This window comes from Dioscorea cayenensis, chromosome 16 (genome assembly GCF_009730915.1).
Source record: "Dioscorea cayenensis subsp. rotundata cultivar TDr96_F1 chromosome 16, TDr96_F1_v2_PseudoChromosome.rev07_lg8_w22 25.fasta, whole genome shotgun sequence".
Taxonomy (NCBI): domain Eukaryota; kingdom Viridiplantae; phylum Streptophyta; class Magnoliopsida; order Dioscoreales; family Dioscoreaceae; genus Dioscorea; species Dioscorea cayenensis.
In genome coordinates, this window is record NC_052486.1 from 539,874 (window position 1) to 564,329 (window position 24,456).

The 24,456-nt window shown below is 39.7% G+C and overlaps 5 protein-coding genes and 1 pseudogene across 8 annotated transcripts; 5 read left to right on the forward strand and 1 right to left on the reverse strand.

Annotated features, from left to right (window-relative positions):
• The first annotated feature begins 2,265 nt into the window (after positions 1–2,265).
• On the forward strand, positions 2,266–3,817 carry LOC120278704 (3-oxoacyl-[acyl-carrier-protein] reductase FabG-like). The gene is made up of 3 exons (XM_039285435.1): positions 2,266–2,732; positions 3,089–3,318; positions 3,423–3,817. Exons 1-3 carry the CDS (start codon positions 2,393–2,395, stop codon positions 3,699–3,701), a joined length of 849 nt encoding a protein of 282 aa, XP_039141369.1. The 5' UTR covers positions 2,266–2,392; the 3' UTR covers positions 3,702–3,817.
• Positions 3,818–5,044: 1,227 nt separating this feature from the next.
• LOC120279451 (3-oxoacyl-[acyl-carrier-protein] reductase FabG-like) lies at positions 5,045–8,344 on the forward strand. The gene is made up of 3 exons (XM_039286384.1): positions 5,045–5,537; positions 7,521–7,750; positions 7,875–8,344. The coding sequence occupies exons 1-3, from the start codon at positions 5,198–5,200 to the stop codon at positions 8,151–8,153; spliced, it is 849 nt and encodes a 282-aa protein (XP_039142318.1). The 5' UTR covers positions 5,045–5,197; the 3' UTR covers positions 8,154–8,344.
• Positions 8,345–8,540: 196 nt separating this feature from the next.
• Positions 8,541–11,907, forward strand: LOC120279672 (UBP1-associated protein 2C-like). Of its 4 annotated transcripts, none has more exons than XM_039286596.1 (7): positions 8,541–8,800; positions 9,451–9,561; positions 9,747–9,890; positions 10,247–10,443; positions 10,525–10,600; positions 11,165–11,509; positions 11,596–11,907. In XM_039286596.1, the coding sequence occupies exons 1-6, from the start codon at positions 8,549–8,551 to the stop codon at positions 11,489–11,491; spliced, it is 1,107 nt and encodes a 368-aa protein (XP_039142530.1). In that variant the 5' UTR covers positions 8,541–8,548; the 3' UTR covers positions 11,492–11,509; positions 11,596–11,907. The 4 variants fall into 4 exon arrangements, with proteins under 4 accessions (XP_039142530.1, XP_039142529.1, XP_039142532.1 ...); XM_039286595.1 differs by having other exon boundaries at positions 11,165–11,506; XM_039286597.1 differs by having other exon boundaries at positions 8,560–8,800; positions 9,441–9,561; positions 11,165–11,506.
• A 1,625-nt stretch (positions 11,908–13,532) lies between these two features.
• Positions 13,533–16,849, forward strand: LOC120278770 (squamosa promoter-binding-like protein 14). Its single transcript, XM_039285501.1, is given in 4 exon segments — positions 13,533–14,141; positions 14,144–14,318; positions 15,915–16,048; positions 16,167–16,849. Coding segments are annotated over 4 exon segments (1,089 nt in total). The 5' UTR covers positions 13,533–13,984; the 3' UTR covers positions 16,790–16,849.
• Positions 16,850–17,583: 734 nt separating this feature from the next.
• On the forward strand, positions 17,584–20,700 carry LOC120279081 (FT-interacting protein 7-like). The gene is given in 4 exon segments (XM_039285936.1): positions 17,584–17,782; positions 17,936–18,379; positions 18,381–18,962; positions 18,965–20,700. Coding segments are annotated over 3 exon segments (2,331 nt in total). The 5' UTR covers positions 17,584–17,782; positions 17,936–18,145; the 3' UTR covers positions 20,480–20,700.
• A 464-nt stretch (positions 20,701–21,164) lies between these two features.
• On the reverse strand, positions 21,165–24,226 carry LOC120279123 (annotated as a pseudogene).
• Positions 24,227–24,456: the final 230 nt, after the last annotated feature.

The following is a 24,456-nucleotide window of genomic DNA, read 5'->3' on the forward strand; positions in this document are numbered from 1 at the left end:
TTTCTATACAAAAAAATATCGAGTATGTCCAAAAATTATTGTCAACACAACAATCTCGAAATTGATGATCCCATTTTTAACAAAAAAATAATTCCAATTATATCAAATAAGATAATGCCAATATGTGACAACCCCTCATTAACATAAATAATTAATATTGTCTACATAAATAAGATTATATATATATATATATATATAATCTATGAAATAATTCAACACTCAACAACAACTTTCTTTCTTTGCCTTTAATAATTTGATAAGTAAAACAAATAATAAAATAAAATAAAGTAAACAATAAATAACCAAATGAAAAGCTAATGTCAGGTTAACATTTAGGCCATTTCCAACCCACAATCCCAAATCTCTATTCCAAATCTCAAATTTAGTCTTACTACAGAAAATTTTACTCCAACCACAAATCTCAAATTTTACCCAAAAAAAAAATATTCTTATAATATTCTTTTCATATATTATTTTATTATTATTTAATAAATATATTTGAAATTAATCATTTTAACAATAAATGAATTAAACATTAATTACAATTTATAAATAATTTATTAAAAAAATATAACTTAAAAAATTTACAACTATATTTTTTAATTTATTAATTAAATATATATTAATAATTAACAATTTTATTTATTAATTAAATAATAATAATTATTGATTATTAATTAATTACACACAAATTAATATTATAAATAACTATTTATAATTATATTAATGGATTAATAATTTTATATTTTCCATTACAATAATAAAAATAAAAAAATAGAAAAATATAATTAAAAAATAAAGAAATAATGTGGGACTACGAAATTTGGGGTTCAGATAGTGTGACTCCAAATTTGGGGTTGCAGTCATTGTAGAAAACCCAAATTTGGGGGTAAGATTTGGGTGTGGATTGAGTACTCTACACCCCAAACCCCACCCCAAATTTGGGATTTGAGTGTTGGGATTGGAGATGCCCTTATAAACCATGCTCGAGCAAAAAATATCATAAATCAATTAAATAACATTAATATATTTGAAAGTAATTATCAATGGGCAAAAATATCAATAATCAAATAAAAAAATTAATAAATATTGGTAAATTCTAAAAAAATAATGGTCAACATAACAACAAAAAAATCAAAAACATAAACATGTGAACAGTATACGAATGGTTTTTATTTTCTAAACAATAAAATCCAAATTAACAAAATAATTATATAAACCAATATCAAAAAAATCAGAATTTGCATATATATATATATATATATATATTTATATGTATTTACTTACTACTGCTGATCGCTTTCAAAACCCCCAAAAATCCTATGATATTTCTTCGATGGAACCTCACAACGTAGAGACAAAACCGCACTGGAGGCTATCCTCGTCCCTCGCCACGGCACCACAAACCAAATCGAAAAAGAAAAAGAGAAGAGGGAAAAAAAAACTAGATCTCTCCTTCATTTTAATCCAAACAAAGATCCATAACGAGAGAAACAAAGAGGCGGCCATTATGATTTTGAAACCTAAATAAAAGATAAATAAATAAAATTCTGTGCCATCCATGCACAATTAATAAAGTAATTAAAAAAATGTGTGAGGCCCACAAATGGACTTTATGTTAATGGAACCATCTTGGAGTGACTGCCCCGTAAGTTAATCCGGCCCACATAATTCATTGATATATATTTGTGTGTGCGTACACATGTAATCTAAAAATGTTCCTAGTTATGAACTCCATTGATATCCTGATCATAGTATAGCATCTTAATTGGTATTGTTTATAACAGTGTTTATATTTCACTACGTACATTGTTAAATTGTTATGATTGAAATCATTGTTTATAGGAATGGAAGATTTGAAGCCGTTAATCTCAAATCCAATAGCTGACAAAGAGTCTGAATGTGATCTTTTTCTCTATTTCTACATAAAAAGGTGGGTGTTGTTTGGTTTATATATTTTGTTTTAAAGGATGGTTTAAAACAAGTTGAATGGTTATAACCTATTATTTTACTATTACAATTATGATAAGATGTTTAGAATGAGAGTAATGTATATTCCACTGTATAAAACTTGTTTATAATATTATATAATTGTTAAAGTTACTATTTATGAGAATGAATGATTTGAAACGTTGATTTAAGTCTAATTGCTCATAATGAGTCCTATCCTTAGCTTCGTGCTAATTATCACGAATGGAATCCACTGGATTATTATATATATATATGTGTGCGTCCGTGATGATGATGATGATTACCAACCTCCAAAGGCAACGTGACATTATCGGGAAACACGCTGCGAGTCCGGCTCAGATAAAAAAGCGCTTCTTTGAGTCTTCGTTTCACACCTTCAAAACGTTTTTCAAACCTCTCGAATTTTCGTAGAGCGTGCGCTATGGCGGGGATGCAGCGGCAGCCATGGGAGAAGCTTGAGGGGAAGGTGGTCATGGTCACTGGTGCGTCCTCTGGTATCGGACGTGAGCTGTGTCTCGACCTCACCAGAGCTGGTTGCCTCATCGTTGCGGCTGCCCGTCGAACTGATCGCCTCCGTTCACTCTGTGACCAGATAAACGGTGCTGAATCGGCGGAGGGCGATCGGGAGACGAAGGCCGTCAGATCGGTGGCCGTGGAGCTTGATTTGTGTGGTAAGAGCACCGAGATCGAGGCTGCTGTTCAAAAGGCCTGGGATGCCTTTGGCCGTATTGATGCCCTTGTTAATAACGCTGGGATTAGAGGTAATTAATTAATGGTAATACTATTATTCATTCATGAGTCATGACCCGCAGCAAACTTATTTCCTAAAGTATCAGTTGTAAATCTATTGCTAGAGCGGTAAATACGGTAATACTGTTATTATTTTGAATCTAGTTTCTTACTTAAGCTTTATGAAACAAACCTTAAATCTAAAGAAAAAAAAAGCTTGTTGTTGCTCATGCATGCATTACCAACCACGCCTTTCTTTTGTTGACTTGCAAAACTACGTACAAAATATATATATAACTTAATTAGATTCTTGCTTAATTAGGGTGTCTAATTAAATCTATTGGTTATAATTAATTCTGCTGACTTTTTTTTTGTGTACTTGTCTGAGGTTGGGTGTATTCCCCACTAGATTGGAGTGAAGAAGACTGGAATTCCAACATCAAAACCAATCTAACTGGACTATGGTTGGTATCCAAACATGTCTGCACACGGATGCGGGATGCAAAACAAAAAGGTTCAGTGATCAATATCTCATCCATTGCCGCTCTTGATCGTGGCCAGGGGCCTGGAGCACTTGCATACTGTGCATCAAAAGCAGGAGTCAACATGGTCACCAAGGTATATATATATATATATATACCATCATGATTCATATATACAAAGTTTTTAACATTTGAAAATAAAACTGAGCCTTATGTCTTAACTAATTTCAATGTTGTCAGGTCATGGCTTTGGAACTTGGGGTGTATAACATCCGAGTGAACGCCTTAGCACCAGGATTATTCAAATCAGAGATCACACAAGGGCTGATGAGAAAAGAATGGGTGAACAAAGTGGCCGAGAAGATTGTTCCATTAAAGACTTTTGGCACATCTGATCCTGCACTGACAAGGGTAGTTCGCTACTTGATTCATGACTTGTCGGAGTATGTCACTGGCAATATCTTCATTGTAGATGCAGGAGCCACCCTCCCTGGTTTTCCTCTCTTCTCTTCCCTCTGAATTAATTGTCTCCAGCTTCATCCATATATATATATATATATATATGTATGTTTAGGTGTCTGATTTTGATTACATATATATATATATATATATCTAGCAGTGTGTTTGCTTCTGAATAGTAAGTGGGTTTGCCATCATGTCATGTGTGCCTGCTCTGCTCTTGTTGCTTGAGGTTTATGTATAACTGAAATGCATGGCTATGTCTCACAGTTGTTTCTGTCCAGAAAATTAATACCGAATAAGACTGAAATGCATGTGCAAAATTTTTAATTTCAAATTTTAAGTTCGCAATGTTTATGTTTATAAATTTCTTTTAATCAATAATATAAAAAAAAATCACGCTATATATATTTTAATAAATATGGACATGCTGCATGTGAACAAACTATGAATTCTTAACTATTGAATTAGAACTTTTTGAACTTTCTACCTCGTGAAACTAAACAATCATTCAGCTGTTGCAAGCCTGATTATTATTATCATGCTATATGATATAATCGTTAGAACCATTTCTTATGAAAAAATATTATAGATATATTACAATTAATTGATAACCGGAAATATATATTGGTTAAAACATTATGATGACAGCTACTAGATGGCCCAGTGGCAACTCAGTTGAATAGATGAATATGAGGGTCAAATCCCCATGATGTGTAATACCATACAATAGTGTAGATACAGTTTAAAATTAATACAATAATACTGTTCACATATTATTCAATGGGTTCAATGTGCTTGGAACCACCTTGGAGTCATTATCCTGTAAGTTAATCCAGCCCACATGGTTCATCCATATATGTACATATGTGTGAGCATAGGTAATCTAGGAACATCTCTAGTTATAAACTTCATGGATATCCTGATCACAACAATCAGATCCATATATCGCATTTAAGTTGGTATTGATTGTAATATTGTTTGACAACATTGTTGGATTGTTACGATTGAAATCATTCTTCATAGGTATGGATGATTTGAAGCCGTTAAATACAAATCCAATGGCTAACATATATAAGGTCTAGATGTGATTTTTTTTATCTATTTTTATAGAGAAAGCCGGTGGGTGTTGTTTGATTTATATATTTTGTTTTTACCTAGGGTGGTGCAAGTCAAGTTGAATAGTTATGACGTGTTATGTTATGTTATGATTATGATAAAATGTTTAAAATATGAGTATTATATATTCCACTGTATAAATAATTTATAATACTATATATTTATTGAAGTTATTATTGTTTAAAAAATGAATGATTTGAAAAAGTTGGATTTAAAAATCCATCAAGGAATTGAGTCCATTGGATTATTATATTATATATATGTGATGATGATGATGATGATCAACCTCCAAAGGCAGCATGACATTATCGTAAAAGCACGCATAGTGCGAGTCCGGCGCAGCCGGTCTTCGATTTATAAAAAGCGCGTCTTTGAGTCTTCGTTTCACGCCTTCAAAACGCTTTTCAAACCTCTCGAAGATTCGTAGAGCTTGCGCTATGGCGGGGATGCAGCGACAGCCATGGGAGAAGCTTGAGGGGAAGGTGGTCATGGTCACTGGTGCGTCCTCTGGTATTGGTCGTGAACTCTGTCTCCACCTCGCCCGCGCTGGTTGCCTCATCGTTGCCGCTGCCCGTCGCACTGATCGCCTCCGCTCACTTTGTGACCAGATCAACGGCGCTGCATCGGCAGAGGACGATCAGGAGCCGAAGCCCGTTCGATCGGTGGCCGTGGAGCTTGATGTCAGCGGCAAGAGCGCCGAGATCGAGGCTTCTGTTCAGAGGGCTTGGGACGCCTTTGGCCGTATTGATGCCCTTGTTAATAACGCTGGGATTAGAGGTAATGCCTATACCTAGATCCTGATTCGAATAAATTCTATTTTTTCTTTCCATCTTTCATTCCCAAATTCTTAACTAACATGGCAATTATGACAAACATTGTAGTTCGTAAAAAGCCGCCAATTTTTCATTGATTCATTAAGGAGACCTTGAACTTCGTTTGTTCTGTGTCTAGAACATGAAACCTGGTGCATTTTGCATAGCTTTTTGGGCAATTTTTGAATTTTGTTCCTGTTATTCTCGCTATTAAATGTTCTATAGCAAACGTTTATGCTGTGCTTCGTTGAAACGGAATTTTCTGTTTATAATATTCAGAAAACTACAGCTTAGTTGGTCAAATGTTCTCTTGGTTTACAAGCGTCCCAGAGCATTCAGAGAATCAACAGGAAAGTTTCTTTGAATTTTCATTTCTTTGACTGTGCTACCAAACCTAGAGGTTCAAATTTACTTTTTCAGCGCGCTTATTATGCATCTATTTATCTGTTTCATTTTGTCTTATATAGTTTGCTGGGTGTTGGAATACTCTGTATAATATAATAGTCTTCGTTGATGCAACGAACATAATATCAATTTTATTCCAATGTTCCTGGTGATACAACAAAGACTTTTGGACAAGACTAGATGATGTTTGAAAATCATAATAATCACGATTCCCTCCCAGTCCATTTTTAGATTCAGTTTTCAGATCTGGCTTCTGTGCTGTCAAATACGTTCTTGACATTTTTTTCAGGTTTAATAAATATCGTTGTATTCAAAGTATTATTTTTTATTTTCGCTTGGATGATATTTTCATGCATTTGGAGTGTACAAGTAATTGAACCTTCAGTTATTTGCCCTATTCTCATATTCAAGGGTCATTTCTTTGCAACATTGTCTTCCATGCCTTGCGAGGTTGATACTCTGTAGCTTATAATCTCTATGTGCTGAAAGAATTATAGTAAGGTTGACTGTTGCTTTTAGGAATTAAGAAACGCTGTATGCTTTTAAGTTAAGTCTGCAGTTTGATTAGATTACATGACCTTCATTCAAATATGATCTCACTCCCAAATTTCCTTTTTGCCCTATTGCCTTTTTCCAGTTTTTAACTTGAATATCAATGAAGGAAAACCTTATCGACTCAATCTTGTCTTTTTATAAATCTGCATAGCTTTTGTGCTTCATGCTCAGAATATCCTTGGTACTCTCTTTAAAAACATACGAAAATGTGGTATGATGCATATCCTCTTGATATTAGACTGAAGATTACTCAAGAAATTTGATAGTGCCTTTACAGTGACCAATTTTTCTGTGTGTAATGTCACTTCCGGTACACAAGACTGTATTTAAGTTTCCATGTAATTAGTAGATCTTGTTCCTACATTATACCATTTGGGATGTTCGTAAAGTTCTTTCAGTCTTGTTGCTTAGTCATTCAGTTAGCTCATGTTGTGGATTGTGGAAACAGTTGGTTCATTTTAAGCTTCAGAAATGGGCTAGAAATACTTGTGGACTGCCACATAAATCAACTGGATGTGACATATAGAATGAGTTTACCTTTTGAAGGTAATCGCAACCTAAGGCAAAATTGGATTTAAATATGGTATAAATTTTAGCCACTGGCAACTTAAGGTTCTGGAGGCACATATATCTCGTGACCAGCAGCTAATCTGCAAGTGTTCCACCAAAAAAAAGCACATGATTTTTTTGGTCTGTGAAATGTACACAGATTCTATTCCCTAATTGGTTGGTATATGATGCTGCCATTATCTGGAATTTAGTTTCTTACTTAGTCTTCAGGAAACAAACCCAAAATCTTGAGAAAGCTTGTTGTTGCTCGCTACCAAACATTTTCATTTGTTGACTTGCAAAACATCAAAAATCCCACTTTTGTTTCTCTGACTTTCTTCTGTCTTGTATTCTAAACAATGAACAATTGCCTATATATATTTACTGTCCACTTAATCTCTTGCTAATTCTGCCGACTTTTGTTTACCGCATGTCTCAGGTGAAGTGCATTCCCCATTAGATTGGACTGAAGAAGACTGGAATGGCAACATCACCACCAATCTAACTGGACTATGGTTAGTATCCAAACATGTTTGCATACGGATGCGTGATGCAAAACAAAAAGGTTCAGTGATCAATATTTCATCCATTGGCGGTCTTCATCGAGGGCAGTTACCTGGAGGAGCTGCATACAGTGCATCAAAAGGAGGAGTTATCATGCTCACAAAGGTACCACCATCGAAAGCAGTGGGAATCCACACTGCTTTCTTTTTTTTTCCCCGTTTGATGCCAGGGGAAAATTTTCAAACCATTTGTTGCGTTTGAAAATAAACTGAATTTCCAATGTTACCAGGTCATGGCATTGGAGCTCGGGGAGTATAATATCCGTGTAAATGCTGTAGCACCAGGGTTGTTCAAATCAGAGATCACACAAGGGCTGATGCAGAAAGAATGGCTGAACAAAGTGGCTGAGAAGGTCGTTCCGCTAAGGACTTTTGGCACATCTGATCCTGCCTTGACAGGATTAGTTCGATACTTGATTCACGACTCATCAGAGTATGTCACTGGCAATACCTTCATTGTAGATGCAGGAGCCACCCTCCCTGGTGTCCCTATCTTCTCTTCTCTCTGAAATGTCTTCATTTTCAAATATTTAAGTCATATAAATTAGACACTATATCAGTGTGTTTGGTTCTGAATGGGTTTGTCATCATGTGTGCTTGCCCTTCATGCTTGAGGGAAATGCATGGCTGTTTTAGTTGTTTATGTCCAGGAACATACCGAATAAAACTGGCATGAATGCCCAAAATTTAATTTCAGGTTTTTTTTTTTCCCCTTCAATTTTTGTGTGTTTTATGGATCAATAATAATCTGAAGAAAATCACAATCACAACCTCCGTTTCTTATAAAATAGTGTTATGCATAAATTACAATTAATTTATAATAATTGGAAAATAAATTAGTTAACAGATGATGATGTTATATATGATTGATATCTGGGGCCTCAGAGAATCTGAGCCGTTGATTATGTTGAGCGGCGGCGAGAAGACAAGGCTATCTACTGAGCTAGCCTCTATCGGCTTTCGGGTTTTCATCACATCTTCGTCTCTCGAGCGAGGTCAGAGGTCTAGACATGGCGGCGATGGAGGACCCCAAGAAACGAAAGCTCGAGAGAACCGGCACTGGCGACAGCGTCCTCGCTCGCCAATCCGACGAGCAATTGCGGTTGCTTCTCGACCCCCTCAGAAAGGACCAGCTCGTCGATCTCCTAGTCAAGCTGTAAGCTCTCTGATCGAGTGGAAACCAAAAGGGTTATCTTTCTTTCGAGTCTCTTAGCTTTTGAGATTTGGCATTAAAAATTGTGCCTTTTTTTGTTTTTGAGACATTTTGCTAGTATTTTCGGGAGTCATTGCCAATCATTTCAGCTGATTGGTGACTGGATGGATTTTTATGTGCAATTCTCTAAACAGAGAACTAGTTTTTTTCGATTTTATATAGGCAACTCCAGCGCTAAATTACTCGGTAAAGTTATCATTTTTCTGATCAGAATCGCCATAGAAAGCATGAACATATGATACGTATGATAGCATAGCTTCTCATTAATGTCATTCACCAGTGGGGACATCATTTGTTTAGCCCTTTTGTCTATGTTTTATGAGGAGCTTGACGAAGCAACCCTGGTGCTAGTGTGCCACATCTTTGTGTGAATGCCTTCCATAACTGTTTTAATTTGTGCAATAGTTTGCTCCAGTAACTTTGGATTGCCGAATCCTGCTTGCCTGAATTGCTTCATGAAACGAGTCTTATGTTTATGTTTCCCTACTTCTCAAGTAAGGTGTTATAAGGATCTAGATTCATCGTTTATATCTGATTTGACGATGCATGTGTGTATGCATGTTTTGCATGCTGAGCTGTGCAGTGGTACTCAGATACCTGAAGTTGCAGAAGAAATTAGAGGTGTTGCAAGTGCAGATCCTGTTCACCGCAAGCTTTTTGTCCGTGGCTTGTCTTGGGAGACTACTTCAGAAACCCTGTTTTCTGTGAGTGCTTTGCTGTTTGCGTGCATTAAGAGTGCCTGACTGATTATTTAGAGTTTTTATATTAGTATTTTTTTCCCCTGCTTATGATCTTCCTTACTGTCGACTCACTAATCGTCCGATTTAAGGTACTGAAAGGAGGCTTATTCTTTCATGCTTCTAATGTTCTTTGAGAAACTTTTGAACAGGCATTTAGCGCTCATGGTGATATTGAGGAAGGTGCTGTCATTACAGACAAAGCAACTGGAAAGTCCCGTGGATATGGCTTCATAACTTACCGACATATGGAATCTGCCCAGAGAGCACTACAAGAGCCAAGCAAGTTGATTGATGTAAGAAATATAATGAATGCAAATAGAAAGCTACATGTAGATGCTGTTAACTTGGTGAATTTTGTTTTTTCCAATTAACTGAATCTTTGATTTATTAGTCCTTGTCAGATCACTGATTTCCTTTTTTGCTAAAAAAGTGTCAAGTATTTGTAGTTGTTTAAATCTTCTACCAAATCTCACTCATTTTGTTCAGTGCCATCATTTTAGGAGCTTTCTTCAAATTTTTTGCTCTTTTTTGTTCTATACAGTTACAATATCTTCCAATCCATTTCACTAGATGAAATTCAGGCAAAATTACATCTGGACAATTTTCCTTATTATTGGACAAATGAAAATGTCATGCATTGTCATCTCAGGGCCGCTTGGCTGTTTGTAATCTTGCTTGTGAGGGGCTAAGCAGTGGATCTGTCAGCACTGACCTGGCACTGAGGAAAATTTATATAGGAGGTCTTTCCCCAGAAATTTCAAGTGAAACTTTGCTCAAATTCTTTGGCAGGCATGGGGAGATAGAAGAAGGCTCAGTTGCTTATGATAAAGAAACAACCAAATCAAAGTATGGAAGATAAAACCTAATATCATTTTTTCATATCAAGTTCCTAACAATTACTGAATATATCCCTTATAACTTTGGCAGGGGATTTGGCTTTGTTACATACAAGACAGTTGAGGCTGCAAAAAAAGCATTAGATGACCCAAATAAGAGTCTTGGAGTAAGTGAATTGACCTGACATTGCTGAACCATTCTTTGCAAATAATAAATATCTTTTCTTAATTATTAATTTCCATCTAATAAATATTTAAATCTTGACAAGTCATTGGAAATCACTTACTACTTTCTTTAAGCTTATTCCTCAGCAAAAATCTACTAGAAACTTCTGTAAATTTGGTGGAAAGTACCATTCTTCTCTAAGACACAACAATCTAGCTCAATGGCTTCTTATATCAAATAGTGACAAGTCTGGTTCTTTCATCTACCTCTGAACAAATGCAGATGGCCACATATTTATCTTCATGTGGGAGGATGGAGTTATAAAGCAATGCAGATGGGGATGCATGGGAGTTCTCCTATAGTTGTAATCTCCAATTATTAAGACCAGAGACATAAATTAAGAAACATCTTGAATATTTTGTTGATAGGAATATATGGATGGAATCTAAAATTATTCCATAACCTTTCACCAAGTTTGCATTCATTATGGTAGAAGTTGCCACTCAGAGTGTTTTCTATGTATCGTGTGTTTTTTGTTAATTCCATTGCCTGATTTTGTTGGTAGGGAAGGAACATCACAGTGAAGCTTGCAGACTCGCACAAGAGTAAAGTGATACAAACACAGGCACCAATGTCAATGGGCCCGCTAGCCCTTCCCTATCAACATGGATTCACACAACAGGGGAAGTCTCATGCCGTCAGCCCAGACCCAGTAGGCTATGCTTCTTATACGCATGCCTTACCATCATACCCCACAGCTTATGGGAATGCTCCCTCTGGCTTTGCACATCAACCTCAAACTTCATATATGGGTTTAAAGAAAGATCAACCTGGGTTACCATCCACGACAACTGGAGTCACTGGATTCTCGTTTTATGCAGCAAAACCATGAAGTTTTTATTCCCAGGTTGTTCTTATCTTACCAAGCATGTTGAAATGAGCTTCACGTTTTTATATTCAACAAGATTTATTTCTTGGTGTTTTGCTAAATGCTAGGAATGCCAGAGAGAGCAAATTGAGTGTCAAGCAACTGAGACTGGATGAAATTCCAGAGGAAAAGTGCTGTTCTTACATCCACAGGGAGACTATGAACTGAGTTGGTGTGCATTGCAGCTACTGGGTGAGGACTCAACTATATTTTAAGAAGTGTCTCGGTTACAATTAGCTGCAATTTGCCGATTGAACCTTTGTTTTTTTAATACATTTGTGTAATAGTACAGTCACTCTTTTCTGAGTTTTCTCTGCTATAAAGATGCTGATTCTCAGTTAGTATAGGCACCCAATAGACTTTGTTGCTTTTCATGTGGATGGTTCAAGGTGATTGCTGTGATTTCTCAAACTGGCAACGGTGTTCTTATCATGCCTTATTTTGTGTCTGGAGTCAGGACTCAGTGTACCTCATCTTTGCTTCATTATCCATTGAATGCATTCACAACGGTGTACTGTTTAACACCAGTCATCCATCTTTAATGAACAAACATTACTGTCGCTCTCCTTAATTTTTACTCATTTGATCTTCAAGTCATGAATTTTTTTACATCTGACATGATTGAGTGGTGCCTTTGTTGGAGTCTTGTGTCTGTGTGGATCACTGAGGCTCTTTGATGCTTGAGTTTGTTTTGTTCTGGAGTGTATTAAATAGAAACCAAGAAATATGTGGTTCATTGGGACAACTAGAAGGGCGATAGAGTCATGATGCATAAAGAAATTTCTCCAAACTTGTTTTTGCCTTTATTAGACATAGCCTAAAACCAACGAAGCTGCATTTCACAACATATAATATTAGACTTATGCTTATCAATTTTCCAAGTGGCTGTCTTGTCAGCAAAGAGAGACGAAACAGTCTAATTTATAACATAAGAACAATGAACTAAAACCCTCCTATTGAAGTTGACTTTATGCTTTAACAATTGATGGCAATCACTACCTCCATTACAATTGCTATAAACACGGTGCTTGAAAACTGCATTTTACTATTTATACAAATTGTGGATAATATTAATAACAAGCCTATTTGTTATCCGTGAGTTGGATTGAGGTTTCTGTCAGTCTGCATCTTAATTCATATGTCATTATTATTAAGGTATATATTTTAAGCACGCGCGCTTGCGCGTTGAAGTAGGTAGGAGGATATCCCGGACAGAAACGACAACTAGTTTAGATAAGAACAATTTAATGAGTTGATTAGTGGAGGTCCATTGCAACATTTCAATCGTCAATAATTGGGTAATTGCAGATAAGGAGGTTGGTTTTGTGAGAACCAATCAATGGTATTTATTTAACTTGATTAATTCTGAACATGCACCATTGCTACTCAATGGCTAGTGCCTACTGTAAAATTTTTTTTTTCTCCCTTGCACTTTATATAGCCTATTTATTAGCAAGGTTCCACAAATCAAATCACATGGATGTTCATGAGCACTGGTGCAGAGCATGCATACACATGAATTCTTGTTAGTTTAGTTCTTGACTTGTAGTTTGTTAATTCAGAAATAGTAGTTAGTGGCAGGTCTGGTTCGTGTTTGTCTAATGGATGGATGGCCGATGGTAGGACTTAGGAGTAGAGAATGAGAGTGAGCATGAGCAGCACCTGAACCACCTGCTCCCCATGTTCATCCACACGAAGCAGAGCCGGCCCACCTACAACTAGGTACCCCTCGTGTTCATTTTTCTACACAGTCCCCAATGGATGATGGTAATTAAACTAGAGAGAAAGGCAATTCATTTCATTTTCTGGTAATCCATTCCATGGCATTGGAACTGTCACCCACCACAAAAAGTCCCATTCAAACCAGGGAGACAATTGCACACGTGGCCGGCTGCATATGCACAGTCTCCCAACCAAGACATGAGGGGCCTCACTGTTCACTGTTCACTTCCGAGGCAGGCAATCCAAAGCTCATACCAAAAAGATTCTCTCTTTTCACCGCTCAAACACAGTTCAAAAGGCGGATTGGGAAACATGCATGGCATCTTGTCAAAGGCCCAAGCTTTGGAAAGAGAAAGAGAAAAAGAAGACAGAACAATGAGAAGGGAGGAGATCCCCCTCCTAAAAAGCCAGTGCTTTTCCAACACATACATCCACATTCCATACCCCTCAAATATTAAAAAAAAGTCACCATCTTTTCTGGACAAAGAGCCTGGAGATTGGATGAATGAAAGAGACAGTATACGTGTACAAGCTTGGTATGTATGTATTATTGACTAACTTGCAGTAGTAACAGTAGTGCGAGGTGTAGAAGAGACCGAGGATGGAGACAAGAGTGCCCCACTTGCTTTATAAAGAATACCACTTCTCTTTTGTCTCTCTCTCTCTTTCTCTCTCTCTCTCTCTGCTCCTTCATGACTAAAGAGAAAAGAGAGAGAGAGAGAGAAAGAGAGGGTGATGGATATGGGTTCAAGCTCTCTGCCGGCATCTCTGGCCTGTGGTTCCAATGACTCTCTCAACGGGCTCAAGTTTGGGAAAAAGATCTACTTTGAGGATGGGGGCGGTGGTGGGAGCTCCTCTAAGGCTTCTTCCGGGCAGGCGCCGGCGAAGAAGGGGAAGATCGGAGTGCAGGGGTGCAGCAGCCTCCAAGGTGTCAAGTGGAGGGCTGCAATGTGGATCTCAGTGATACCAAGGCCTACTATTCCAAGCACAAGGTTTGTGGTATGCATTCCAAGTCCCCCAAGGTCATTGTGGCTGGCTTGGAACAGAGGTTCTGTCAGCAGTGCAGCAGGTCAGTGTTCAATAAACACTCTTGTGTTTCTCTGTTTGATTTTTTCGTGCTCCTCTTCTTCCAATTTGTTTGTTTGTTTCTTTATTTGTTTGATTGTGTTAATGATGTTTGGTTGATTGGTTGGTTTCATTTCTAGGGCTTTGCTAATTGCATACAAGTGTGATTTTATTGATTGATAGCTTCGCATCAACCTTGTCTTTTGAATTCTGAGGGAAAGCTTGCATCTTTCTTTCCTATTCCTGTTACTATTGGGAGATCATCTGGAGATTGTTTGTTCAAGGGGTTTTCTTCCTTTTCTCTCCATAATAAAAAGTTGTTTGTTAGGTCATGGGTCACTTCAAAAATGACGCAATTAGTGTGTGAAAGAGAAGGTATATGGTGTGTTTGGCCTTGATCAATCTTTCTCAAACATACATTTGATTGATACTGCTGATTAGGTAGGCTTAGTTTCAGTTATATATATATATATATATATTTATATATCAATATTGGTCTTTTTCATCCATTTTTGCTCCTGTTTTCTTGTTCTTCAGCTAATCTATGAGCTTGTGTTTCTTATTTCGATGTCATATAAGAATTTTTCGTCCTATAGAACCTGTGAAAAGAAGTTGATTGATTATCCAGTTTACCTTGTTTAGCATTAAGAGAACATGTTGCTATGTATTTGGCTTTGATATTCAGAAGAAAGTTCTTGTCCCTTTTTTCGGTTTTGTAGGTAGAGGTTTTGTGGGTTTAACATTTTTGTCGGTGACATGTCCATTACTGTGACTTTGTTGGTAATAATAGCATGAAAAGTTGTCTGGTTTCTTCAAGTCATTTATATCTACTTCACTTGTTTATTCCACTTTGGAACTCTCATATAATGTCAAACCCTGCTTTTGAGAATGTATTTAAACTTTTGACTGCAATCTGGTTTAATTTGTCAGTACACCTACACCTGATCTCTCTTTGAACTTTTTTTGGTGCGGAGTGGAGTATTGTTGTTGTTGATGTCATCAGATTTGATCATGCATTGAGTCAGTCTCTTTGAGCAGTAGAAAATCAAGTTGTTCTCATTTCCTCAATTTTCATTTTTTTATTTCTCATTAGATGCGAATAGGTTAATACAAATTTACAAGATTTATCAATTAAAGTTTCATGCAATTAATGAAGCAAGAATTTTTCTCTGCCAGTTGAACATGCTTCAGTTTCAAGGTAAACTGCATCCTGAATATAAAAAGCATAGTTTGCATGGTGCTGCTATCTTTTGTGGTCCCAATTACATCTTCAGTCGAATGGCTTCTATTTTATTATCACACAATTATTAAATTAAGTCAATTGAAACATATTCGTATTCTAGTTGGACATGGTTGAATCCGCTGAACATCTCGTGAACCATATAACCTGTATCATCCTGGCATCCAGTAATTCCATGGGCATGTCCAGATACCATTGAATTCTAAAAACCATTTATCTTTTGATCTGCTCCTTCAATTGATGGTTGCTTGTTTTGCTTCCATAGGACCTAATGATCTTTGTAATGGTTAAGTTTTGTCCGTGCTGTGTCTACTTGATGTGTATGTGTGTTGATGTGCATGTCTCTTGTACTCTGTACAGGTTCCACCAATTACCTGAATTTGACCAAGGGAAACGAAGTTGTCGTAGACGTTTAGCCGGACATAATGAGCGCAGGAGGAAGCCACCTCCTGGATCCATATCACGCAATGGACGGCTGTCATCATCTGGCCATGGTTAGACACATCAAAATGTCCCTGAGTTCTCTGACTTGGTTTCTTTTGTTTTTGAGAGGATTTATGAAGTTTTCTCAAGTAAAAATCTCTTAACTAGTTCATAATGTTTTGACAGAAGATAGCGGTAGATTCAGGAGCTTTATGATGGACTTCACTTATGCAAAGCAAGCGGGTAACGACAGAGATGCTTGGCTAGCAAACAGGTCAGGCAATCGGGTTGTTGGCAATCATCAATGGCAAGGTGGTTTAAATGCTTTGACCAGTGGAGTTGCTGCTCATGGTTTCGGTCCATCAATGCGAGGTTCACCAAACACAAACAGTGCTATGTTCTCAGTACCACCAGAGAATTCGAGTTCTTTCCGTGAATCTCTTGCTGGAATCTCTGACTCCAGCTGTGCTCTCTCTCTTCTGTCAACTCATCAGCCACGGAGCAGCACCACTACACAAAACCAAGTTCCAACGGTGATACCGGCAAACGCCAGCTTTGACATGTCCCATGTGGTGCAGCAACCAGGCATGCCTAGTAATTATATGGCCAATTCATGGGAGTTCAAAGGACCTCCTGAAGCCAGTGGAACCTCAGAAGCAATGCAACACCCAATTGAATTCAGTCATATTTCACAACCCGGCAACCAACGTTTCTCAGGCGAACTTGAGCTAGCATTTCAAGGAAGCAAACTTGGCATGAACCTCGATCCAGCTCTGGCTTTTGCTGATGATGCCACCCACTGGTCTCTTTAAACATCTTCTTTCCACTGATTAATTGCTGCATAACTGTGTAATCTACACTGCTGCTGAGTTGGGAATCAGCCAGGACATGCATCTTTTTTTATTATTGTTATCATTATTATTATTATTTTGATGATGTTTTAACTTTTAGATAATGTAATAGTTTGGCTATTTTGCTGCATTGCTGTGTCTGAGAAGCTTTGCTTAAGATAGGTTGTTTTGTTCTACTCATTCTCCAGAACCCAAGGAACAGGTCGGTGGAAGTCCTCTAAAAACCTGTTTCAAAAAAATTACTGCATGCCAGTCAGGCGCGTGGTACCAACCTTACTGAATCTACATTACTCTTTTGCTAACTTATAAACAGTGACATCATTAGTGAAGCCCATCCAATACGGCAATACCAATAGTCAATAGAGGTCTGAAATCAAATAGAGACAGGAAAACACAACAATAAATATTCCATCTTTGAAAAGGATATCCCACTTACCACATTTAGTGTGTGTATCACTGTGTGTGTGTGTGTGTTTTTTTTTTCTTTTAAATATTAATTTAGTTCACATCCACAAAAACATCAAATCCGGGCCATTCCTTGTACGTGGCAACAGCATCTCAGCCCTCCATTTCCTTCCACCTTCTTGAACCGCCAAACAAAACAAACGGTGGTCCTTCTCCCGCCACCGCCTCGGGTTCCATGCAATAAATAAAAAGGACCTGTTGGTTCACTGTCTTGCTCATCATTCTACCAAATAAGGGGTCGCCAAGTGTCGCAACCTGCATCGACTTTTTATTCCTGCGGGGGAGGATACCGGGATCTCAGGCTGTCAAAAAAATAAAAAAACAAGAGGACACTGCTCTCCCGCACCCTCTCGATACATGGATAGATCTTTCTCTCTCTCTCTTTTTGGCAATTTTTAGGGGAAAAATCTTGTGAAATGGTGGCGAATTTCTCGTAGATCCGCGAGGATCATCGGATTAGGGTCCTCCAAAAGGTTTGGATTTGGCCAGGTTGGAATTCTTCACTTTTTCCTTTTTCCTTTTTCCTTTTCCTTTTTCCCTAGAAAAAAATTCGATCAAAATTTCTAAAAATTCTTCTAGAGGCCTAGAGCAAGTTTGTTTGGTTTGGGATCTCACTTGGAGTTTTTGTTTGTTTGTTTTCAGTTGTGTGTGTGTGTTTTTTGTTGGAGTAGTGCCAGAGATCTTGACTTTCGATTTCGTAGGAGTCTATCTTGGGGTTTTCTCAACGTTGCCAAAGGAATCGGTGTCCTGTCTCTCTCTCTCTCTCTCTCTCTGTTTGTGTGGCTCTGTCTAACATCTCCCAATCTTTTGGAGTTATAAAGATTTGGGCTTTCGTTTTTGTAATTTGAGAAGATGCAGAGGCCTCCTCCCCGGCCAGAGGACTTCTCCTTGAAGGAGACCGCGCCGAACCTCGGCGGCAGCGTGCCCGGCGATAAGCTCACCACTACCTATGATCTCGTTGAGCAAATGCAGTACCTTTACGTCCGTGTCGTCAAAGCAAAGGATTTGCCCCCCAAGGACGTGACCGGAAGCCTCGATCCCTACGTTGAAGTGAAGCTCGGGAACTATAAGGGCACCACCAAACATTTTTGAGAAGAAATCCAACCCTGAGTGGAACCAGGTGTTCGCCTTCTCCAGGGATCGGCTTCAAGCCACTGCTGTTGAAGTGACTGTCAAAGACAAGGACTTCATCAAGGATGATTTTGTCGGCAGGGTCGTGCTTGAACTCAATGAGGTTCCGAAGAGAGTTCCTCCAGACAGTCCATTGGCACCGCAGTGGTATCGACTGGAGGACAAGAAAGGTGACAAAGCGAAGGGAGAGCTGATGCTGGCTGTTTGGATGGGCACTCAGGCTGATGAGGCCTTCCCCGAGGCTTGGCATTCGGATGCTGCCACTGTCCCCAGTGATGTTGTTGCCAATATAAGATCCAAGGTGTATCTCAACCCTAGGCTTTGGTATGTCAGAGTGAATGTAATTGAGGCTCAAGACTTGTTGATTACTGATAAGGGTCGGTATCCTGATGTTTATGTGAAAGCCTCACTGGGCAATCAAATTCTTAAGACTAGGCCTTCTCCCAGTAAGAATACCAATCCAATGTGGAATGAGGACTTGATCTTTGTTGCTGCTGAGCCGTTTGAGGAGCGCTTGCTTTTTGAGTGTGGAGGACAGGGGTTGGGCCTAACAAGGATGAGGTGCTGGGAAGGGCCATGATTACTTTGCAGAGTGTGCCCAGGCGGTTGGACTACAAGCCTGTACCAAGCCAATGGTATAATCTTGAGAGGCATGTGCTTCTTGAAGGTGATCAGAAGAAGAAGGAAGTGAAGTTTTCTAGTAGAATTCATTTGAGGATATGTTTGGATGGTGGGTACCATGTGTTGGACGAATCAACTCATTACAGCAGTGATCTCAGGCCTACGGCAAAGCAGCTCTGGAAGCCAAGCATTGGAATTCTAGAGTTGGGTATCCTGTCTGCTCATGGGCTGCAGCCCATGAAGGCTGGTAAGGAAGGAATAGGCATGACTGATGCTTACTGTGTTGCAAAGTATGGACCAAAATGGGTGCGCACAAGGACAATTGTCAATAACTTCAATCCGAAATGGAATGAACAGTATACTTGGGAAGTGTTTGATCCTTGTACGGTCATCACCATTGGTGTTTTCGATAACTGTCACCTACTAGGAGGGGACAAGGCTGCAGGGACAAGGGACACCAGAATTGGGAAGGTCAGGATTCGTTTATCAACACTTGAAACTGATCGAGTTTACACCCACTCATATCCTCTTATCGTCTTGCTTCCCTCAGGAGTGAAGAAGATGGGGGAGGTTCAGCTGGCTGTCCGGTTCACATGCTCCTCTCTGCTGAACATGATGTATATGTATTCTCAGCCTTTCCTGCCGAAGATGCACTACCTCCATCCCTTGTCGGTCACACAGCTTGATATGTTGAGGCATCAAGCCACTCAGATTGTCTCGATGAGGCTGAGCCGCGCTGAGCCACCACTGAGGAAGGAGGTTGTTGAGTATATGCTGGATGTGGATTCTCACATGTGGAGCATGAGGAAGAGCAAAGCTAACTTCTTTCGAGTTATGAGTGTCTTGAGCGGCATCATCGCTGTCAGCAAATGGTTTGATCAGATTTGTCATTGGAAGAATCCATTAACTACTGTTCTGATCCACGTCCTATTCATTATATTGGTTCTTTACCCAGAGCTGATACTGCCAACCATATTCCTATACCTTTTTTTGATTGGTGTGTGGTACTTCCGTTGGAGGCCGAAGCATCCTCCTCACATGGATACGCGTCTCTCACATGCCGAATCTACAACTCCTGATGAACTTGATGAAGAATTTGATACCTTTCCTAGCGCACGGCCAGGTGATATTGTGAGGATGAGATATGACAGATTGAGGAGTGTTGCAGGGCGGATTCAAACTGTGGTCGGTGATCTTGCTACACAAGGGGAGAGGTTGCAGAATCTGTTGAGTTGGCGAGATCCAAGAGCTACTGCCCTATTTGTGACCTTCTGCTTCATTACTGCCATTATGCTCTATGTTACACCATTCCGTGTTGTGGCCCTGCTGGTTGGTCTATATGTGCTAAGGCACCCAAGGTTCCGCCATAAGCTTCCATCTGTCCCTCTCAATTTCTTTAGAAGGTTGCCTGCCAGAACAGATAGCATGCTTTGAGAACATCTATGGTTGTTGCACTGTTGTAATAATATGCTAAATTTGGAGTGGAGGTGATATTGATCATGAATTTGTTGTATGTGGTGATCTTCTTATTGCAAGTAAGTGTCTGTTCTCAGTTTTTTATACAATTGTGAACATTTTATGTTGTTTTCATGACAGAGTACCTTCATATATGTTATTTCTTGCTTGTTAATAATTTATGTGGTTGGTTTCATTAATGGAGTCTAAATTAGATCACATCTTTTGGTTTCTCAACATTTTATATCTAATCAGAACATGTTATCTTCTTGATTGAGAGAGCAATTTCCAGTAGAGCCCTTTTTTTTTTTTTTTGCAATGACTATGTATTGTTCTTTTTTCACCTTTGTTTACTGATCTGAGGTTCAAGTTGGGTAATGTATTCAGCCATTGAATGGAAAGAAAAGAAGCTCACAAGCTTGTGCAATGCGTCTGTTATTTGATGAAAATGGTTAGGAAAATAATTGTGTACTAGATGAGCAACAACAATGCACAAGCTTCATCCTGGAGAAGCAGCAGCTTACAACCAATCTCAAACAATGAGCAATCAGTCAATCAAAGCCAGGTACAACAACTACAAAAACAAATAGTATATACTCAATAATCATTCAGCACTAGATCAGATAGATAGCTGTAGTTAAGTGTCAAAGCATCTCTGTTAACTTCAGTTTAAAAGCATGCTGTCTATCCTGGATGGCAACCTTTTGAAGAAATTGCTTGGCACTGCAGGTAATTTGCTTGAAATCTTGGATGCCTGAGCATGTAGAGCCCGGCCACCAGACCAACCACCCTGAAAGGAGTCACATAGAGCACCACTGCGGGCGCATAAACAGAACATTATAAACAATGCTGTTGCCCTTGGGTCTCTCCAGCTCAACAAAGATTGCAGCCTCTCCCCCTGCGTCGCCATGTCCCCCACCACTGTTTGTATCCTCCCTGCCACACTGCGCAACCTGTCATACCTCATCTGCACGACATCATATGGCCTTGATGTAGGGAATGTGTCAAACTCTTCATCAAGCTCATCAGGGTGGACAGCCTCTGCCCATGAGAGTCTTGTGTCCATGTGCGCTGGATGCCGTGGCCTGAACCTATAGTTCCACATTCCGATGACAAACATGTAAAGGAATACTGTTGGCAGTACCAGCTCCGGGTAGCAAATGAGTATGAGCAGCAAGACATGGACAAGCACAGTAGTGACAGGGTTTGCCCAGTGACTAACTCCGTGAAACCACTTGAACAAACTGATCATCCCGGAGAGCAATGCCATGATCCTGAAGAAGTTGGCCTTGCTCCTCCTCATGCTCCAGAGGTGGGACTCCACATCCAGCATGTATTCCACCACCTCACGCCGCAATGGCGGCTCTGCCCGGCCGAGTCTCGCTGCCACGATAGTCATTGCCTGGTGTCGCAGGGTGTCTAACTGGTTGACGGTGAACGGATGCAAGTAGTGCATCTTGGGAAGAAGAGGGTGACCATAGATGTATATCATGTGAGCTACGGACAAACAAGTGAAGCGCACTGCTAATTGGAGCTCTCCCATCTTCTTCACACCTGATGGCTCCAGCACAAGCAGCGGGAATGAGTGCTTGTACACCTTCTCACTCTCCAATGTGGATACCCGGATTCTTACCTTCCCTATCCTTGGATCTCTTCCGGAGCCTCCACTGCTGGGGCCGCCAAGATGCCAATTGTCAAACACTCCGATGGTGATCACAGTGCAAGGGTCATACACCTCCCAAGTGTACTGCTCATTCCATCTGGGGCTGAAGGGAGCCGATGATCGTCCTTGTTCGGGACCCATTTCTGCCCATACTTGGCAATGCAGTAGGCATCAGTAGTTCCCCGGCTGCCTTTTGGTCTTCATTGGAAGCAGCTTTTCAGCCCCTAGAATGCCTACTTCGAGCATTCCGATTGGCTGCTTCCAGAGCTGCCTTGCGGTGGGCCGCTGGTCGCTAATGTACATTGTGGACTCATCCATAACATGGTAACCTCCGTCGAGGGCATACTCTGAGGTGAATTCTGCTTGCAAATCTGAGCTCCTTGCGCCAATCTCCTTCCAGGACTCCAAGGCCGAACTTCTCAAGGTCAAACCAGCGAGAATCCACTGGTCGATGGTCCAGTCTCTTCTCAAAGATGGTCAGTGGTAGAGTGATCTTACCGAGCACATCGTCCTTTCGTGGGCTCACTCTGTCCTCGACAGTGAGCACCAGCTGTTCTTCAAATGGTTCTGCAGCGACAAACACGAGATCTTCATTCCAGAGTGGGTTCATTGTCTTGGCGGTGCAAGTCTTGGTTCGGAGCATCTGGTTGCCTACTTGCGCCCTGACAAAGACCTCTGGGCTTCGTCCTCTCTCATTTGGTTCAATGTCTTGAGCCTCAATGATGTTCACCCTCAGGTACCAGAGCTTTGGTGAGACATAGACCTTTGACCGGATATTGATCATGCCTTCAGTGTGCACAGAGGCAGCATCGGTGTGCCATGCATCTGGGAAGGCTTCATCAGCTTGCGTGCCAACCCAGACTGCGACCATTATCTCCCCTCGTACCTTGGTGCCACGACGGTCCTCCAGCTTGTACCACTGGGGAGCCAGAGGACTGTCTGGCGGGACTCTGGTTGGTACCTCATTGAGATCAAACACCACTCGTCCCATGAAGTCGTCTCTGCCCACCATCTCTTTGTCCTTCACATAGACTTCCAGCACCGAAGACTGGATTCTCTCCTTTGAGAAAGCAAACACCTGGTGCCATTCAGGGTTAGGTCTCTTCTCCAAGTGTTTGGTTGTGCCCTTGTAGTTGCCTAGCTTCACCTCGACATAGGGGTCACAGCTTCCAGTGATGGCACTCGTAGGAAGGTCCTTTGCCTTGACAACACGCACGTAGAGATAATACATTTGCTCGACAAGGTCGTAGGTGGTGGTGAGCCTATCACCACCTCCGCTGCCCATCCACCGAGCACCGAGCAGAGGATTTGCGTCTTTGCGCATGTAGTCCTCCCTGTTGCTGCTTCGCATTGTGCTTGAGACTCTCATGTTTTTCACTGATTTGTGTGTTTGTGGGAGACAGTGAGTGTTGGATGGATGTTGGTCTAACAAGTGGTGAGTGAAGAAATTGTTCTGGTTCTATCTATATGCTTGTTGGGCGTTTGATATGTGCATCTATAGTAGAGCAGAAAGAATGAATGACTTTGAATGTCAGAACAGCAGTAAATGAAAGTCGTAATATTCCTGAGAAGTGGAAATCAATAATCACAAGCATTGGCAAATACCTGTTCTATGATAGGAGGACCACACTTCTATCCTTGATGATGATGCTGCTGCTGCTGCTGATGATGATGATAATGGGTGTGTTGTTGTTGTTGTTGTTGTTGTTGTTGTTGTAATCTCCTCGTTTAGTATATATATACATATATATATATATACATTTGTATATGTGTTCTTGTGTGCAGAGATGACTCAAATTCTTGTGTGCAGATAACAAGAAACCTGAAGCCTGATTCTCAAGCAAAGCTATCATCAATTTTCATGTCTCAAAGGCCTTGTGGAAGAAACGAATAAGCACCCCTATGTGTGTTTATCTTGCCTTTTAGAGAACTGTTTGTTTATCATAGCAAGGTATTTCCTTTTTTATTTATTTATTTATTTTTAATTTATATTTGGTATATCAGTTTGTGATTAAATTATAAGGTTTTAGAATTTGGAGAAAATGCCAGAGACTAGATGTTTATTTGTATGTGCACGGTGCACCTAGGGGACAACAAAGACAGAGCCTATTGCCTTTATTCCTTGCCCAAAGAAAACAAAGGATCACTTGTTCTTCCAACTTCCAACTTCCAACTTCCAACTGTTGCCTAAAACAATTCAGCGCAAAAATTTTATCTCAGCTGACTTGCTAATCAATTATATTTTCACAATCAACCCCTTTTATGATTAGCTTGGGTATTGATCAGCTTGAAT

Coding starts and splice junctions, on each gene's coding strand:
- LOC120278704 (XM_039285435.1), top strand. CDS start 2,393: ATGGCGGGGATGCAGCGGCAGCCATGGGAGAAGCTTGAGGGGAAGGTG. Junction 2,733..3,088: donor TAATAACGCTGGGATTAGAG/GTAATTAATTAA, acceptor TACTTGTCTGAG/GTTGGGTGTATTCCCCACTA. Junction 3,319..3,422: donor GAGTCAACATGGTCACCAAG/GTATATATATAT, acceptor CAATGTTGTCAG/GTCATGGCTTTGGAACTTGG.
- LOC120279451 (XM_039286384.1), top strand. CDS start 5,198: ATGGCGGGGATGCAGCGACAGCCATGGGAGAAGCTTGAGGGGAAGGTG. Junction 5,538..7,520: donor TAATAACGCTGGGATTAGAG/GTAATGCCTATA, acceptor CGCATGTCTCAG/GTGAAGTGCATTCCCCATTA. Junction 7,751..7,874: donor GAGTTATCATGCTCACAAAG/GTACCACCATCG, acceptor CAATGTTACCAG/GTCATGGCATTGGAGCTCGG.
- LOC120279672 (XM_039286596.1), top strand. CDS start 8,549: ATGTTGAGCGGCGGCGAGAAGACAAGGCTATCTACTGAGCTAGCCTCT. Junction 10,444..10,524: donor AAAGAAACAACCAAATCAAA/GTATGGAAGATA, acceptor TAACTTTGGCAG/GGGATTTGGCTTTGTTACAT. Junction 10,601..11,164: donor ACCCAAATAAGAGTCTTGGA/GTAAGTGAATTG, acceptor TTTTGTTGGTAG/GGAAGGAACATCACAGTGAA.